Source organism: Hemiscyllium ocellatum, chromosome 6 (assembly GCF_020745735.1).
Source record: "Hemiscyllium ocellatum isolate sHemOce1 chromosome 6, sHemOce1.pat.X.cur, whole genome shotgun sequence".
In the NCBI taxonomy this organism is placed as follows: domain Eukaryota; kingdom Metazoa; phylum Chordata; class Chondrichthyes; order Orectolobiformes; family Hemiscylliidae; genus Hemiscyllium; species Hemiscyllium ocellatum.
Genome location: NC_083406.1, coordinates 103,261,831 through 103,277,952, shown reverse-complemented (window position 1 = coordinate 103,277,952; position 16,122 = coordinate 103,261,831). Strand labels below are relative to the sequence as shown.

At 39.6% G+C, this 16,122-nt stretch overlaps 1 protein-coding gene across 5 annotated transcripts in view; it reads right to left on the bottom strand.

Moving 5' to 3' along the window:
- Positions 1-2,027: 2,027 nt before the first annotated feature.
- LOC132816523 (CRACD-like protein) overlaps positions 2,028-16,122 on the bottom strand; it is a 153,606-nt gene continuing 139,511 nt past the window's right edge. For all 5 annotated transcript variants that reach the window (XM_060826223.1, XM_060826220.1, XM_060826224.1 and 2 more), the window contains 2 exons: positions 7,194-7,338; positions 2,028-5,783 (listed from right to left, as the gene is read on the bottom strand). In XM_060826223.1, the coding sequence (XP_060682206.1) occupies positions 5,620-5,783; positions 7,194-7,338 (309 nt within the window). In that variant the 3' untranslated portion in view covers positions 2,028-5,619. The remainder of the gene's footprint in view (positions 5,784-7,193; positions 7,339-16,122) is intronic.

Below are 16,122 nucleotides of genomic sequence, written 5' to 3'. Positions count from 1 at the left end.
TTGCTCTCAGTGTGGTCTCTCCTCTACACTGCGGAGACAGGATGCCAACTTGCGGAACATTTCAGAGAACATCTCCGGGACACACGCACTAAACAACCCCACTGCCCTGTGGCCAAACACTTCAACTCACCCTTCCACTCCGCTAAGGACACTCCACCACCAAATTTTAGCTACCCGAAACCTGGAGGAAGAACACCTCATCTTTCGCCTTGCGATTTGCCAACCATTCGGAAACAATGTGTTGATTTCATCAGTTTCCTCATTTCCCCTCCCCCCACCTCTTCCCAAATCCAACCCTCCAACTTAGCACTGCCCTCTTGAATTGTCCTACCCATCCATTTTCCTTCCCAACAATCCGTTCCAACCTTCATTCTGACCTATCACCATTACCTCCCACCTTTATCCGTTCCACCCTTCATTCTGACCTATCACCATTACCTCCAACCTTTATCTACCTATCGCATTCCCAGCTACCTTGCCCCAGCCCCACCCCTCTCCCAGCCCTCTTAGGCCTCCCCTTCCCCCCACATTCATGATGAAGAGCTTATGCTTGAAACGTTGATTCTCCTGCTCCTTGGATGCCGTCTGACCGGCTGTGCTTTTCCAGCACCACACTTTTTGAATATGATCTCCAGCATCTGCAGTTCTCACTTTCTCCCCATTCTCCACAGATGTTGAGTATTTCCAGCATTTTCTGTTTCTGGGTTATCAAAGGTCCTGGATGACTTTATTAGAATATTAAAGATACATTGGCAAAAGGGCAAGGAGGTCTCCCAGATATTAACACCACTACCACTGAAAAGATGCTTGCTCATCTCAATGCTGTTTGTAAAATCTCACTAAATGTAGAGTACACCCACACCCCACTACTTTCACCCATTGTTTATCACGTAGTCTCCAAAAGGAATAGTCTACAGACTGGATTTAACACCCCTCCTCTGGTGGGACTAGGGATGGAGTGCCCACCTATCCATCCCATCCTGTATAGCCATAAGCATGAACAGAAGAGGAAGGTGGATGGCTGGGGGGGTCACTTGAACACCACACCCATCAATGGGCCAATTCAGACCCTTGAGTGGGAAATTGACTCTCACTTAGTGGGCCTCATCCCCCTGCAGCTGGAAGAGCTCCTCTGGTGGTGTGACAGTGTCCCTACCCGCAAACCAGGAGGCCCATATTCAAGTCCCACCTGCTTCAGAAGTGTGGAGTAACATCTCTGAAAAAGGTTGATAGGAAAATATCGCCCACTGCTTCTGGGTAGAGGTAGAACCAGAGGTGGAACAGACCCATGTTCAAACAAAGTGCAGCAGCTCTCCCTATAGGACTGAAGAAGTTTTTACCTCAACAAACCCCAGGAGGCATTAGTGACCTGCCTCTGAACTGGCTGACAGCTCTTTGAGTCAAGAGTGTGGTGCAGGTCAGGCAACATCAAAGGAGCAGCAGAATCAACGTTTCGGGCATAAACCTATCTCTTTAAGGCAGGGCACACTGCCTTAACTAAACCAATTGGCCACTTTATTTGAGGGTGTGGTGGTGGAATGGAGTGCGTTGGTCCTTGAGACAGGATGGTGGGTCATTAAATCAGGCTGTCTACGCATGTGATGTGCTTTAAGGTATCCTGAGTGAAGCAATAAGTGCTATGTGTTTGAAAATTGTCTTTGCTCTGCTTATGAGATACTTTAGTTCATGATCTGAAATTGTTCGCTCCACAATCTATAACCTTGAGTACCTTAATATTCACTTTGAATTCAAAATGCACTTTCCAAAACCAAGGTTAGTAGCTTATCAATGTGGGTGTTTTCTATTTTAGTAGACACACTAAGAAAATTTCACATGCCCAACTTCAGTCTTCACTGTAATTCAATACCTAAATATAACCACAAGAAATTTCTAATGGTCACAATTAGATTTTACTGAGACGTCCAGCGACAACATTGAATTTTCATGTTATCACATCACACAAACATATCTTAGCTAGTGGTTGCAAGTGCAATTTTAAATCACTGCATTCAATACAAAGTTCCATATTTTAGATTAGTAAAAAATAGTCTTTTAATTTCCATCATGATTTAATAAGTCGGAGTTCTAACAATATAAAAGTAGGGAGAGGTAGTATAAATTTAGCAACATAAGGGTAAGGCTGTTTAACAGTCTGGTGCATCACACAGTAGTATTAGATTGAAGCTCATCAGATTGGAGACCTTGCAGCTGTGCCAGCTTTACTGACATCCAATTGGCAAAGTTAGTGAACATAAAAACATCAAATATGCAAAACACACACCCCTATCAAATCACCTATTCACAAATCCTACAGAATCTCACAGGTTTGTCGTTACAGGATATCAAAACAAATACTATAGGACGACACTGAACAAACTATAATTCCTGAATGGATTTACTATCCTTAAGAATGAACCGTACTTTAATATTCAGTGCATAAGCTGTGTCTTCATTCAGGTGTTTATAAATTAAGGGTACAACCAAACAGTAAGTTCAAAGTTACATGTGGAGATGTGGCAACTTAACAGACTTGGCAATTGCTGTTTGCAATATTAGTAGTCGAACTATTAATTCATTCATACAATATTTCACCATCCACTGTTATAACGGAGATGTCAACCTGTTTGTTTTAAATAGGGTAGAATTTACATTAAATTAGCAGAGAAATATCATGTGAATATATTAAGGGTAAAATTGCCTGAGATGCCTCATTGTGGAAGGCTTTGGTCTATTTGAAAATCATTGGTTGAATGCAGATAATTTTCCAATAAAACATTTGCTGCACACTTTTACTCCCACATTGCACACTTATTTCAAAGCAACATTTATTTTTAAATGGCAAAGCTCTCCCTATTATTCTCGTAGTTTATCTTCACTGGCTTGTCCGGACCCTGTTGCAAATGCAGCCATGAATTAGCCAGACAATACATTTCTGGGCCTCCTTGCAAATGGAACTCGAAATCAAGATCAGCTTTTGGATTAAACTATTAATTCTTTCTATTTATTTGCCCTGGAGATGTCTCTGGCTTCAGCTTCACACTGCCTTGTGGTATTGCAGGAGACACTACGAGTGGGGAATCAAACTCTACCGCCACTCCATGGCACTCTGAACCAACACCGTGACATTCTGTCATTCAGCCATCATTTCTATGATAGGTCAATCTGATGATGTAGAACGGCACTGTACAGACAAAACAGTACATAGTACATCATGTTTAAACTTCAGGACCAGTCAGATGGATTATATAATTTTATAGCAATCCAGTGCCTTCCTGTGTAAAGCGAAATATGCAATAGAAATTTCTAACATTGACTCCTTGGGGATAAAAAAGCTGCTATTTTCATACTGTAACCCCCTTACTAATATTCACTCTGGAAGATGCCCACTACTTCACTTAAGAGTGAACAACCAGTAAAAAATACATGTACCTGAAGTGCATTATGAGCATTCAAACTTTCCCCGTAGCAATTCACCACACAAAGAGCTGACTGATTTGGACACTCAATCAGCATGAACATACATTACACGACATAATAACAGAGTCAGGTACTGTGCATGATGCTGTACACAGTCCTCTAAATATTTATACAGGTACAGAAATACATATACGTGTACCAATAGGCAGAAATAGTTGCATTGCTGATAACATGCATATGATACTGAACACAAGTTGAATGAGTAAAGGAAGCTGCAAAACTCAATTTGTGATTGACAAAAAAAAACTTTCACTGCCTAGTGCAATAATCTCAGGTAAACTGTTCAAAGTTGCATTCTTAACAGTGGATGTATGGAGTGAAACTATCACCAGATAGATAATATGCAAAATATGAGTCGATGAACTTAAGATACATGGTTTAGTACTTTTGCAAAATGCATGTTGTCTATGATTTGCTCTAAAATATTGCAATTCTATGTACCAATGTAACTGTATCACAGTGAGACTTAACTTCTGGCAATTTAGGATAACTTCTGGCAATTTAGGATAATAGTTTGGCAGGTATGTCTTTGCATACTAAAGTTTTCACTATATTTGAATATGATAAAATAATTAGAAGATAAAACATCTAGTGCAATTTGCATTGTTACAAGTATTTAAATGCAGGCTGGGAAGATATTGTTAGTTTCCTACAAAATTCTTCAAATTACAGAGTTTCCTGTGCAAATGCTCACTCCTCTCCTGTAGGTCTACTCTATTCTGTTATTAACAGAATATGCACATTCTCTTACATTGAGGAAGTAACATTGTACCAATTCAACTGTGGCCTTACAGAATAGGGTGTCAGGCAGCATACATTTAGTTATATTTAGTAACAGTGCCAAGATTCCAGGAGGTGAATGCTTCACTAACCACACAATACACAGTAAGTGGAACATGCATGAGAGGAACAATTATTTTGGACCTATGGTTCCCAATGCTCCCCCACCACGAGAAATGTTCCTCACTGCATTGCCAGGTTTGTTCAACATTAACTGATCATTCTGTTATCGTTGTATCATGTGATGATCAGGATTAACTTGGATTGCTTTCCTCATTCTGCAATTCCCATGTTCCCATCCACCGAAGATTCCATTGATCCAGGTACCCAAATATTCTGTTCGAATTTGGATATCCTGATATCAAGCAACACTGCTGAGTAAAGCAGCAGCTGCACAAAGACTCAAAAGGATAGACACACACACACACAGACACACAGACACACACACACACACACAGACACACACACACACACAGATGCACACACAGACACACACACACAGACACAGACACACACACTCCGACTTACTTGGAATCAAGAAACAAGTACATAAAACCAAAATTTGAAATGCTAAGCAAACCCAATAACAGATTATATCTATCATGAGAGAAACTGATCAAATGTTAACTTAGGTATCCATAATATATATTTCCCACATTTTACCGAGTCTTTGTATATTTTGTTTGAACAATAATATAATTAAATTACAGAATGATAAATCATTACAAAATGTTAAGCTAAAATTACAAGCATACAAATAACTTTTTACACCTGATCCAAAACATTTTTTAATGCTACAGGATTCTCTTTGAAGACAACAAAACACTTCTGGATCAATTGAAATTAAAAGTAGTTGAAAAATGTTTGTTAGAAGGAGCCAACTTTCTCCCCCTTTCTTAGTTTTGCTGAACATACATCACACTCTGTCATAAAGCACCTCCTGAACCCTAAACAAATGCAGCAAGTTAATTCCAAGCACAACGCTTTCACTACAATCACCTACCAGGGCACAAATAAAACTGACACTTATTTCCTAGACTGGCCCAGTCAAGTGGATCCAAAACATGACATGAAGGAACATGGTCTTGCAATCATCCCGTCAGGAATCTGCGTTGCACTTTTTGTGTGATTACCAGCACTCTCAGCCCCTCACCAGAATTTGTGCCCTCAGACATTAGATGTAGTATTCTGAGGAAACCCTACTTTTGAGAAAAAAAAACAACAGAACATTAAGTTGACCTACGTTTCATCAACACAGGATTCTAACTTATTGTCAATCAACATGATGGACAGTCTATTGTTTGTCCAAGAACTAGCAGCTATGAGGATTCCAGGTATGACTTGAAGGTCTTGTGCGGAAGGTTACTTGATTATTTGTGGCATGTCACTCCACGCTTTCGCCTTTTTCTTGGCAAGTTCCATCCACGACGGTTGACTGGATGAGGAAGAGGCTTTATCTTTGTTGTGTTGATCTCTCCAATCTTTGTCATTAGTTTTCTGTGACGATGCCGATGAATGCTTATTTACTGCAAATAAAGTAACAATTAATAACAATGTGTATACCTGCCATTAAAAAAGGATATACAGCCATTCACAGAGGCTTACAAGTTTAAACTGCCTTTTCCTATTTAGCTTTTCCCCTGAACAGCCAGTCGGTAGTTCATGCCTGAGAGTGGGGAAAAACGTCAATTTTGGGCCAAATGTAGACCATGAGGTGTGGTGGAAACATTAATCCAGGGCTGTGTCAGTTTTTTTCCTCCGAGGTAATCAAGAGAGGCTTTCAGTAGGATGGTGTGGATAGAAGAACATCCATGGTGATGCAGGAGGAGGAGAGGTCTTAAGGTGCTCCCGGCGAGTGGGTTGCAAGTGCAATTGGCAGGTTCGGTTAATAGTTTGAGAGGATCAGATGGGTAAGAGTGGACATGCTGCATGCAACATTGAGAGTCTTAGTGAGATGGGTGTGCTGTGGCATAGTTAGTGTGAGAGGTGGCTCTGTGGGTGTGAGGTAGCAGAGAGAAGATGGTGCTACTTGCCCTTGTAGAATGCAGAATGTCATTCACCTGCTCCCTGCATTGCTGTGTCTTGTGTTTCACCCAGGAGACTTCATTGACCCGAGCAGCTATCTCGCTGTAGGCTGACTGGGGCAGATGGTGGAGTCTCCTTTGCTGGTCAGCAGAATCCAGCACTGCCCTCCTCTCCGAATCACCCTGTCCACCAGCACTTCCAAGTCTCTGTGGGCTAACTGATGAGGTAACTTTCTGTTCTGGGCCAAGACCTGAATGCAGTGGCTCAGTGCCACAGTGTGAGGGACATTTCTTGGCTTGCACCATCTGAGGTGGTGCATAGCTGGTGTTCAAACACAGCACCAACTCTTGTGTGTCACATCTCCAAGCAGTGGTGAGTACCTTTGCTATGGGTATCATGCAATGAAGTCACTAAGTCATTAATTGTCACTAAATAGAAACAATGTATAAGTGAAAGGGGAAAAGGAAGGAAAATTGCAATAAGTCATGATGCTCATTTAGACAGCCAGCGCAGACATGATGGGCTGACTCACCTCCTTCTCTGCCATAACATTTCTGAAACTTGGCACAGTACAGTCGAGTTGTAATAATTAATGAGATGAAGGGCAGAATATTGCTGTCAGTTACAGCGTACCCGGCACCATGTATCTCATTTAGGAATACAACTTACATAACAATTGAAACATTTTCACAGTATTCACCCTGTCATTCCCCTCGTAATTTTGAATGTTTCTCCTACTTTCCAGAGAATATGGAGCCAATTTCTCATCCTAGGATAACCCTCTCATCCCAGGGACCAACCTGGTGAAATTGCACTGCCTTGTTTAAGCCTCTTCACAGTCATTCCTGATTGTGCCATGGTCTATTAGTTGAATGCACTGAATAAATGCAACTTGTTGTCTTTAGGTTTACCTGTCACAGGACTGGGAATCGGAGAAACATTCTGGTGAGGCTCCGCAACACTCGACTTCAGCTCCAGTTTGCATTCTTGAGGTTTGCAAGATGATGATGACTTATGGTGATTGCTTTTCAGTTCAGTTGATGACTTTAAGGTCTCCTAATAATGAAAAGGTTATAAGATTTTAATGGAATTTGCAGTTTTATACAGCAAAGTCATAAATTGTGTACAAAAACATAAAAACAGAAATGTCTTCTGGTGTAACGCTATTCAGAACTATGCTGAAAGTCAACTCTTCCTCTCCCCAGACGCTGCCAGGTCTGCTGAGTTATCCCGCGTTTTGGCTTTTCTTTAGACATCCCCGCATCAATAGTATTTTGCTTTTGGAGAACTATATTATTGTTGTATTAAAAGAATAAACACTCTCCATAACAAAGAACAAGCAACTATCACCTGAAATCAGTGTGATATAAAGTGCATATTATACTATACTTATATACCTGTGATGTTACTGGCACAGAATGAGGCTAGTTGACCTATTGTGCCCTTGCCAGCCAATAAAGATCTGACTACATTAATCTCATTTTCCAGTTCTTGGTCCACAGACCCGGAGACTATAGCAACGCAAGTGTCTGTCTAAATATTGCTTAGATGTTATGAGAGTTTTGATACAACCACTCTTTCAAGCAATGAGTTTCAGACTCCCTCTACCCTCTGAGTGAAAATAATTCTCCTCAACTCTACGCTGAGTTTTCTATCTCATACCTTAAATCCATGCCACCTGGTTACTGACCCCATAATTAACAGAAAAACTGCCTTCCTATCCAACCTATCTATGCCCCACATAATCTTACACATCTCTTATCATGACTTCTCTGAACTTTGCTGTTCCCAAGGAACACAACTGCAGCCTATCCAAACTTTCCTCATTGCTCAAATACTCCAATCCACGCCACATCCTGGGAAATCTTCTCTGCAGCCACTCTAGTGTGAACACATCCTTCCTATACTGTGTGACCAGAGCTGCATACAATACTCCAGTCTGGCTAACAAAGGTTTTAAACAGTCGCTGCATAATTGCCTTGCTCTCATATTCTATACCTTGGCCAATAAAGGCATGTACCACATATGCCATCTTAACCACACTCTCTACCTGCCCTTCCACCTACAGGGATCAGTGGATATGCACACCAAAATCCCTCAGATCTTCACTACTTTCCAGGATCTACAATTCATAGTGCTATCCCTTGCCTTATTATGCCCGCCCAAATGTATTATCCAACACCTTTCCAGCTGAATTCCATTTGTCACTGCTCTGTCCAGCTGCCCAGTCCACCAATACCCTCCTGCAGGTTACACCTGTCCTCCTCACTGCTCATCTGCAAACTTTTTGATCAAACGCCCAACACCTAAGTCCCAATCATTACTATCCACCACAAACAACAAAGGCCCAACACCAGTTCCTACAGTACCCCACTAGAGTCCCAATCACAGAACCATTCCTCTACCAAATGCTCACAAATTTTGGATTCAATGTACTCTATGCCTTTGCCATGGGGTCTTAAACTGCCATGACGGACCTTATCAAGAACCTTGCTGAAGTTCATGTAGACCACATCAAACACATTACCCTCATTAACATTCTCAGTTACCTCCTCAAAAAAATTCAAACAAATTTGTCAAACTCCATTAACAAATTCTTGCTGATTATCCCAGATTAATCTGTGCCTCCAGGTGCAAATGTATTCTGTCCTTCAGAATTCTTTTTAATAAGTTTCCCACCAGATTGGGTTGCCTGTAATTTTTTGGTCTATCCCTTCCTCCATTTTTAAATAATGGGACAACAATAGCAATCCTCCCTCCTTTGATACCTCACCTGCAGCCACAGTGGATTTGTAAATTACTGTCAGGACCCCTGAGATCTCCTCCCCTGCCTCTCTAACTAGCCTGATACGTCCCTCATCCTGGATAATATGGTGCTCAGTGGTTGGCACCGCTGCCTTACAGCGCCAGGGACCCAGGTTTGATTCCAGCCTCGGGGAAACAGTCTGTGTGGAGTTTACATGTTCTCCCCGTGTCTGTGTGGGTTTCCTCTGGGTGATCCGGTTTCCTCCCACAGTGCAAATATGTGCAGGTTAAGTGGATTGGCCATGAGAAATGCAGGGTTACAGGGATAGGGTAAGGAGGTGTGTCTGGGTGGGGGATGTTCTTCAGAGGATCAGTGTAGACTTGATGGGCTGAATGGCCTGCTTCCACGCTGTTGGGATCGTATGATCCTAAGTATAGATTTATCCATTTTTAAGGCTTTTAAACACTCTCGCACTGTCTCACTCTCTCTATGGTAATTTTTTTTTTCTTATTTTTCATTGTCCTCCACCTTGATATCTATACCTGCGTCATCATTTTTCATTGTGAAGACTGACAGAAAGCATTCATGGAGGATTGTGCCCGTGGTTTCCAACTCCACGTACACAGTACCTCGATAGTCCCTAAGGGGTAATGGTTCTGTTATTGTTTATACTGTCTAAAAAAGAACTCATTGGTGTTTTCCTTTATTCTGCCCACCATTACTTTCTTATGCACTCTCTTTGCTTTTGTAATTTCCTCTTTCATGTTCTTCCTGTACTTTACTGTAGTGTCTCTGCCATATTGAGTCCTCAGTAAGTGCCATAAGCTTCTCCTTTTTTTAAAATCCTAACCTTTAACATCCAGGCTCCTTCAGTCTTGGCCTCACCCTTGTCTTTACAGAAATGTATTTGCCTGTACTCTCACTAGTTTCTCCACAAATGCCTCTCACTACTTAGACAGTTTTATCTGCAAGTAGCTGTTTCTAGTCCACTGAGCAAATCTTAGCAAAATTTGCCTTTCCCCCAAATTAGAACCTTTTATTCCTGCTCTATCTTTATCATTCTCCATAAACTATTCTAAATTTAAGGACTTATAATCACTGTCTACTGATGCGCGTTACACCTACCCAGTCTGATTTCGAATCTTAGGTCCAGAACTACCTGCTTGTTTCGATTTCTATATATTAGTTAAAAACATTCCGTTGGGTGCAATCTAAGACTTTTGCTGCCTCCTTCCATAAATCTATCCCAGTTAATATTTGGTTCTTAAAAACTCCTATTACTGTGTTTGTATTTTTACACTCCTTTGAAATTTGATTACATATTTGATCCTCGGTTTCTTCCTGACTCGGCAGCAAGAGTATACACCTAACAGTGTGTTTGCCCATTTAGTGTTTTTGGTTTCTACCTATATGGCCTCTTTTATGTGACAAATATCCATGGACTACATGCTCTTTTACAATAGTTATCACAGCAATGTTAAGCAAATGCATTAAGTGTTCATACAGCACTACTTCATCCAGTAGTTTCTATTCTTAACTTCACAATCTAGAGACTGCATGATGTACAGGATTTCTACGTTCAATGTGATTAGGCATTTATTAAAAGAAAGGACTTGCTGTGTATTAGATTCTTGACCATTCTCCCATCAGGCTCTCCCTGTCTACAGCAAGTTTTAATGCCCTGTGACACAACACCCCTGAACAAAACATAAACATACAGATAACATATTCTGTTTGTAAGCAACCTGCAAGGAATCAAACACTTAAGGATAGGTGGAGAGCCACCGCAGGACAATAATAAGCCTGCATGAGAGATAATGGTGAAAGTTAGGAAGTTTCATGAGCAGATCATCATTAGGTGGAGAAATGACCTCAGTTGGTGGGGTCATCCATAACGTACTGTAAGGTGTGTGTGAGTGCGCGTGCCTTTTGCATGGATACATCATTAATCCCACATACCAAATGGTCTCTCAGCATCTAATTAAGAATTAAACCAAAGTCACATTAATTTGTTGGTATTTAGAGCAGCAACTTTTTTAAACAGTATGAGAGGTAGTCCCTGGAGTGATAAAGGGGATTTGTTTGCATTGTGAGAGTTTTACAGTTGGACAGATAAAATATTAAAAAGCATTATTTGATTTAAAAGAATCAGGAATACTTTTTTTTTTGCTTAGGTGGAAACCTGAGAGTTTGTAATGCTTTGTGGTTTCATCTAAAAAAAAGGCATGTTTGGAGTTAGAAGTAATTACAGTTTCTCCTGAAGAAAGGAGATAGTTCAGAACAGTTAGGAAATTAGTAACCTCAGTGTAAGGGTTTTAGTTGAACATTCTGACCAGGTGTGTTTAGTTAGAACCCTGAAGGGATTATTTGAAGCTGAGAAAATATAAGATAAGTTGTGTGAGCCATCAAGAAAAAGGCTATTAAACTCTTAATATCAGGAATCAAAAGATTCAAACAAGTCAAACCTACAAAAGTGAGAGAGAAGGAAACTCTCTGTTATTTGGATACTGTAAAATGATGCTGTTGGGATACGTGGGATTATCTTTTACTGTGTGCTTTGAATCTTTTCACTTATAAAGTAAATAGTTTGGTTTACTCTATTTTTGTTTTAGTTAATTTTGCATAATAAACTTTTGGTTTATTGTTAAATCCAAATCTGCAGCATTGCGGAGTTATGATGCTGTGAAAGCCCACCTTGTTAAATAAAATAAAAGTTAACTATGATCTAAGAAACTAGATTTCAGTCCAAGACTTGACACCCAAAATAACATCAGCTGGGATCATAACAATAACTAGAAGAAATGCGTTTGCACAGCCCAAAGCCATGCTGCAGTATAAAGATAGAACAGTCTCCTTCTAAAACTTAGAGTGCTTTGATACTGTGAAAGTTCTGAGCCTGATAATAATGGTCAATCACCTTGAGATAACCAGGTTGTATAAATCATGTTCATTTAATATAATATCATAGAAAAATCATATAAGAATAACAGTGGGATAATAATACAGTCTTTCTTATGTTCAGGCTTCCTGTTTAAACTACCTGGGCTACAATCACACAGAAGTTATTGAAAGGCTAACAACCATTTGTGATGTTAAGAGATCCCAGTTGATGGTAACAGTTGGACACGTCAGATTCCGGAATGAAACCTGTCTTGATAGGTCAGATGTTTAATTTTTATAGTTGGTGATTGTGGTAGTTAATCACTGAAATGTATTCACATAAATCTGCAGATTTTCTTAAACAACAGAACACAAATGTATAAAACAAACAGCATAAAAACATCAAAGCTATATATAAACATAAGACAATTAGGAAACTTTTAACAAAAACTGTGAAAAAAATTTCAACTTGTCCTTCAGTGCTGCCCCTTTACTCCATTCCAGAGAAATTTTACTCTGATTTTAATGGTAAGCTTTTGTTAACTAACTCCATCCTCTGTGTTTTTCCTTGGACTGTAGAAACAGTTTCACGATCCCTTTCCAGGTCCTCTGGCATAAATCTTTCATAAATCTGAAGATCTAAACTTTTTAAAGTTTAACAACTTGGCAATTTCAATTCAAGTTATTAAAATGCAGAAGCTCCACAAATGAAAACACTTTGGCTCCCCTAAAACGTACATCTTGTTTGGAACAAGCTTGAGGGGCCGAATGGGCCACTCCTGCTAAAAGAAGCTGTCATCTTTTCTGATCCGAGCTCTCAGTTTTTCTGAACTGAGACCTTGAGCCTTCCACTCTGAAGTCAAACTAATCTAATGGCTTTCTGTTGTAAATTCAGCAGTGAAAACCTTATATCTATTATCAGTGTAGGGGTCCTATCAGGCAGTAACTGTAGTCCCTTGATTTCCTGGCATTGACGTACTTAGCGCACTCTTCCAAATTGCTTTCTGACCTGTTTAAAAAATGACCTTCATAGAGCTGACTCATATCCATCTATTTCTCATTTAAATCCAAATTCCAAAACACAACATATCGTATTTCCGTAACAGTTGAATTACTAATTACAGGAGGAAGTGCACAAACGCTGCTCATTTCATTACTGTGGGAAATAAGGTCTACTTTTCAACCACTCCCTTCAACTGCTTGGTAACAGTTGATGTAAATCAAATTCCTTCCACATAGTGTTCCTAATTATAAGCTCTATTTGGGGGTCAGTAAATAATTGTGCTGTAACAAATTGTGCAGTATATATGAGAGCTGCATTCTTCAATGGACTACCAACCTCAGGCTGCTTTTCATTAAAAATTATTGTTAGGAAGCCAGAATCCCTAGTTTAGTGAAAACAAGTCTTTTGATATGCTGAAAAGTTCAAGGAGGAAAGGATATTAATCTTACTGTCCTCATTACATTCTGCTGCAGCAGTGCCTCAAAGCCTGGGAGACACACATGTACTCCTGAAAATGTTAAACATTTGAATCTTGTTGGGCTGACACTTACAAACAGTCTCTGTTTGCCAGCAGTTAATCTTGCTTGAGCTGCTCAGTTTATAAAGATCAGCAGTGTTGGAAATATTTTGACTCCGTGATGAATTATTAAAATTTTGCCAAATCTTAAATCACTGTTGTGTGGATGGATTTCCACTCTGCTGCAAATTGACAGTAGCACTGACTTTATCTCTTTGCATGGCAGATATCTTTTTGTGGCGAGCATAAATTAATGGGCATGTCTGGAGTAGGCTTCACTTTTAATTGATAGCAGACGCATAAATGAGGTCAATGTAGTCAACTCAAATTACCACGATGCCAAGAACTCTGGTCAGGTTTGATAGCACTCCTAATATCTGGGTTATGGGTCCTTTTCGTTTCTAATGATAAGTGGTACATGTTGAAAAGGAAAAGAACATTTGGGAGGCTGCAGGTACTGTAAGAGGTGTATAAATATAACGCATGCACAGAATATACCCATTTGCTGCCATTTGTTTACAGTAAATGGGCATTTGTTGCCCATTCCTGAATGTCCTTGTTCAGAGGGCAGCTAAGAGTTAACCACATTTTGACAATAAAAGCTAAATACTATGAATGCTGGAATTCAAAAACAAACACAGAAATTGCTGAACAACCTCAGCAGGTCTGGCAGCATCTGTGGAGAAAGCAATGGAGTTAACACTTCAAGTCAGGTATGACTCTTCTTCAGACTCTCCTGAACGAGACTCAAGCCAGATTCAAAACATTAACTCTACATCTCTCTTCACAGATGCTGCCAGACATTGCAAGTGAAATGTAGGCCAGCTGGGGTAAGAATGGCTGATTTCCTTCTCTAAAAGGCAACAGTGAACCAAATGGGCCTCCACAACAATCAATGTTAGTTGTTGATTATCATAAGTATTAGCTTTGCTTTTGAGATGCATGAATTAAATTCAAATTTGATAAATTGTCATGGTGGGATTTGAACCCATTTTCGAGAGCTTTGGCCTTTGCAGTGGATCACTATGTAACATGATCACATGCCAGTCTGCTTCATCCATTGTTTGATTTAATCTATGAACATATAAAATGGGGTGGGTAAGACCATTTATCCACAAAGTTTATCCCATACAAATCCCAAGCAGTCATTCTCATAGTTGTCATGATTTGGAGATGCCGGTGTTAGACTGGGGTGTACAAAGTTAAAAATCACACAACACCAGGTTATAGTCCAACAGGTTTAATTGGGAGCACACTAGCTTTCGGAGCGACGCTCCTTCATCAGGTGATTGTGGAGGGCTTGATCGTAACACAGAATTTATAGCAAATAATATAAATTTGTTATAAATGTGCTATAAATTCTATGTTACGATCGAGCCCTCCACAATCACCTGATGAAGGAGCGTCGCTCCGAAAGCTAGTGTGCTCCAATTAAACCTGTTGGACTATAACCTGGTGTTGTGTGATTTTTAACATTCTCATAGTTGTTTTCTTCTCAACCCTGTCATTTAACAATCTTTAATTGTCTTTCACGGGAGGATAGCATCATTGCTTAGAACAGGTTATTCTATTTATATCAGGATCTGCTTCTGCATCTATCTTTTGAATTTACATTTTAAATAAAATTAATTAAAGATTAGAAAGTCTGTATATGCATGGCTCAGTTTATTTGTTCACATTATTAGATGAGGAGAAATGACCACTTTATGCTGACGAGAACAGTAAAATTACTGGTTCCTACAGGAAAACATGCATTTATAAGCATCTCGGGAACCTGGTTCTCCGTCTAAAATGTAAAACGAAGGAATATAATTGAAAATGATAACTGCTGTTTACCCATAAGGAATAATTTTATAAATATGAGCTGATGGTGAGAAACCTTGCCTACTCCATTTTTAATGTGGGTCAAAATGTTCTTATGGTATTGTTGAAAAAAGGTACATTTTGTCAAAGCTTTTCATCTTGCTCTCATCAGAACAACTTGCAAGAATACCAATTTAAGGGGCAAACCAACATATCCACTGTACCTAGAGGAAAGTCTAATCAGACAAGGTTTATTTCCTACTGGTTAATCTTTATATGGCTAGCTTTGTTGCTATCTAATTCATTTATCATGAGGGGCATGGATAGGGCAAATAAGTAAGATCCTTTTCCTATGGTGGGGGAATCCAAAATTCGAGGGTATTGGTTTAAGGTGAGAGGATAAAGATTTAAAAGGTACCTGAGGAATAACTTTTTCACATAAGAGGGTGATGTGTGTATGGAACCAGCTGCCAGAGCAAGTGGTGGATGTGGATACGATTACAACATTTAAAAAGTATCTGGATGGATGCCTGAATAGAAAAGGGTTTGGAGGGATATGGGCCAAATTCTGGCAAGTGGGACTTGTCAGATTGGGATGTCTGGTTGGCATGGATGAGTTAGACCGAAGAGTCTGTTTCCATGCTGTATGATTTTGTGACTTGCATTAAACATTTAAAATTTTTAATATCAGAAATACAATTTTAATAATCACTTTCTCACCTACGTTAGGCAGAATTCCTTATAGGAATATTCAAACTGAGCTTAATTAGTTTGAATTCTTTTTTAGTGTGGTACATTGCTCATTATTGTTCATATTATATTTAAACAGTCATTCAACTGGAACCAAAAACTGAAAACAAAATCACAACATGCAAAACTTTAGGAGTCCAG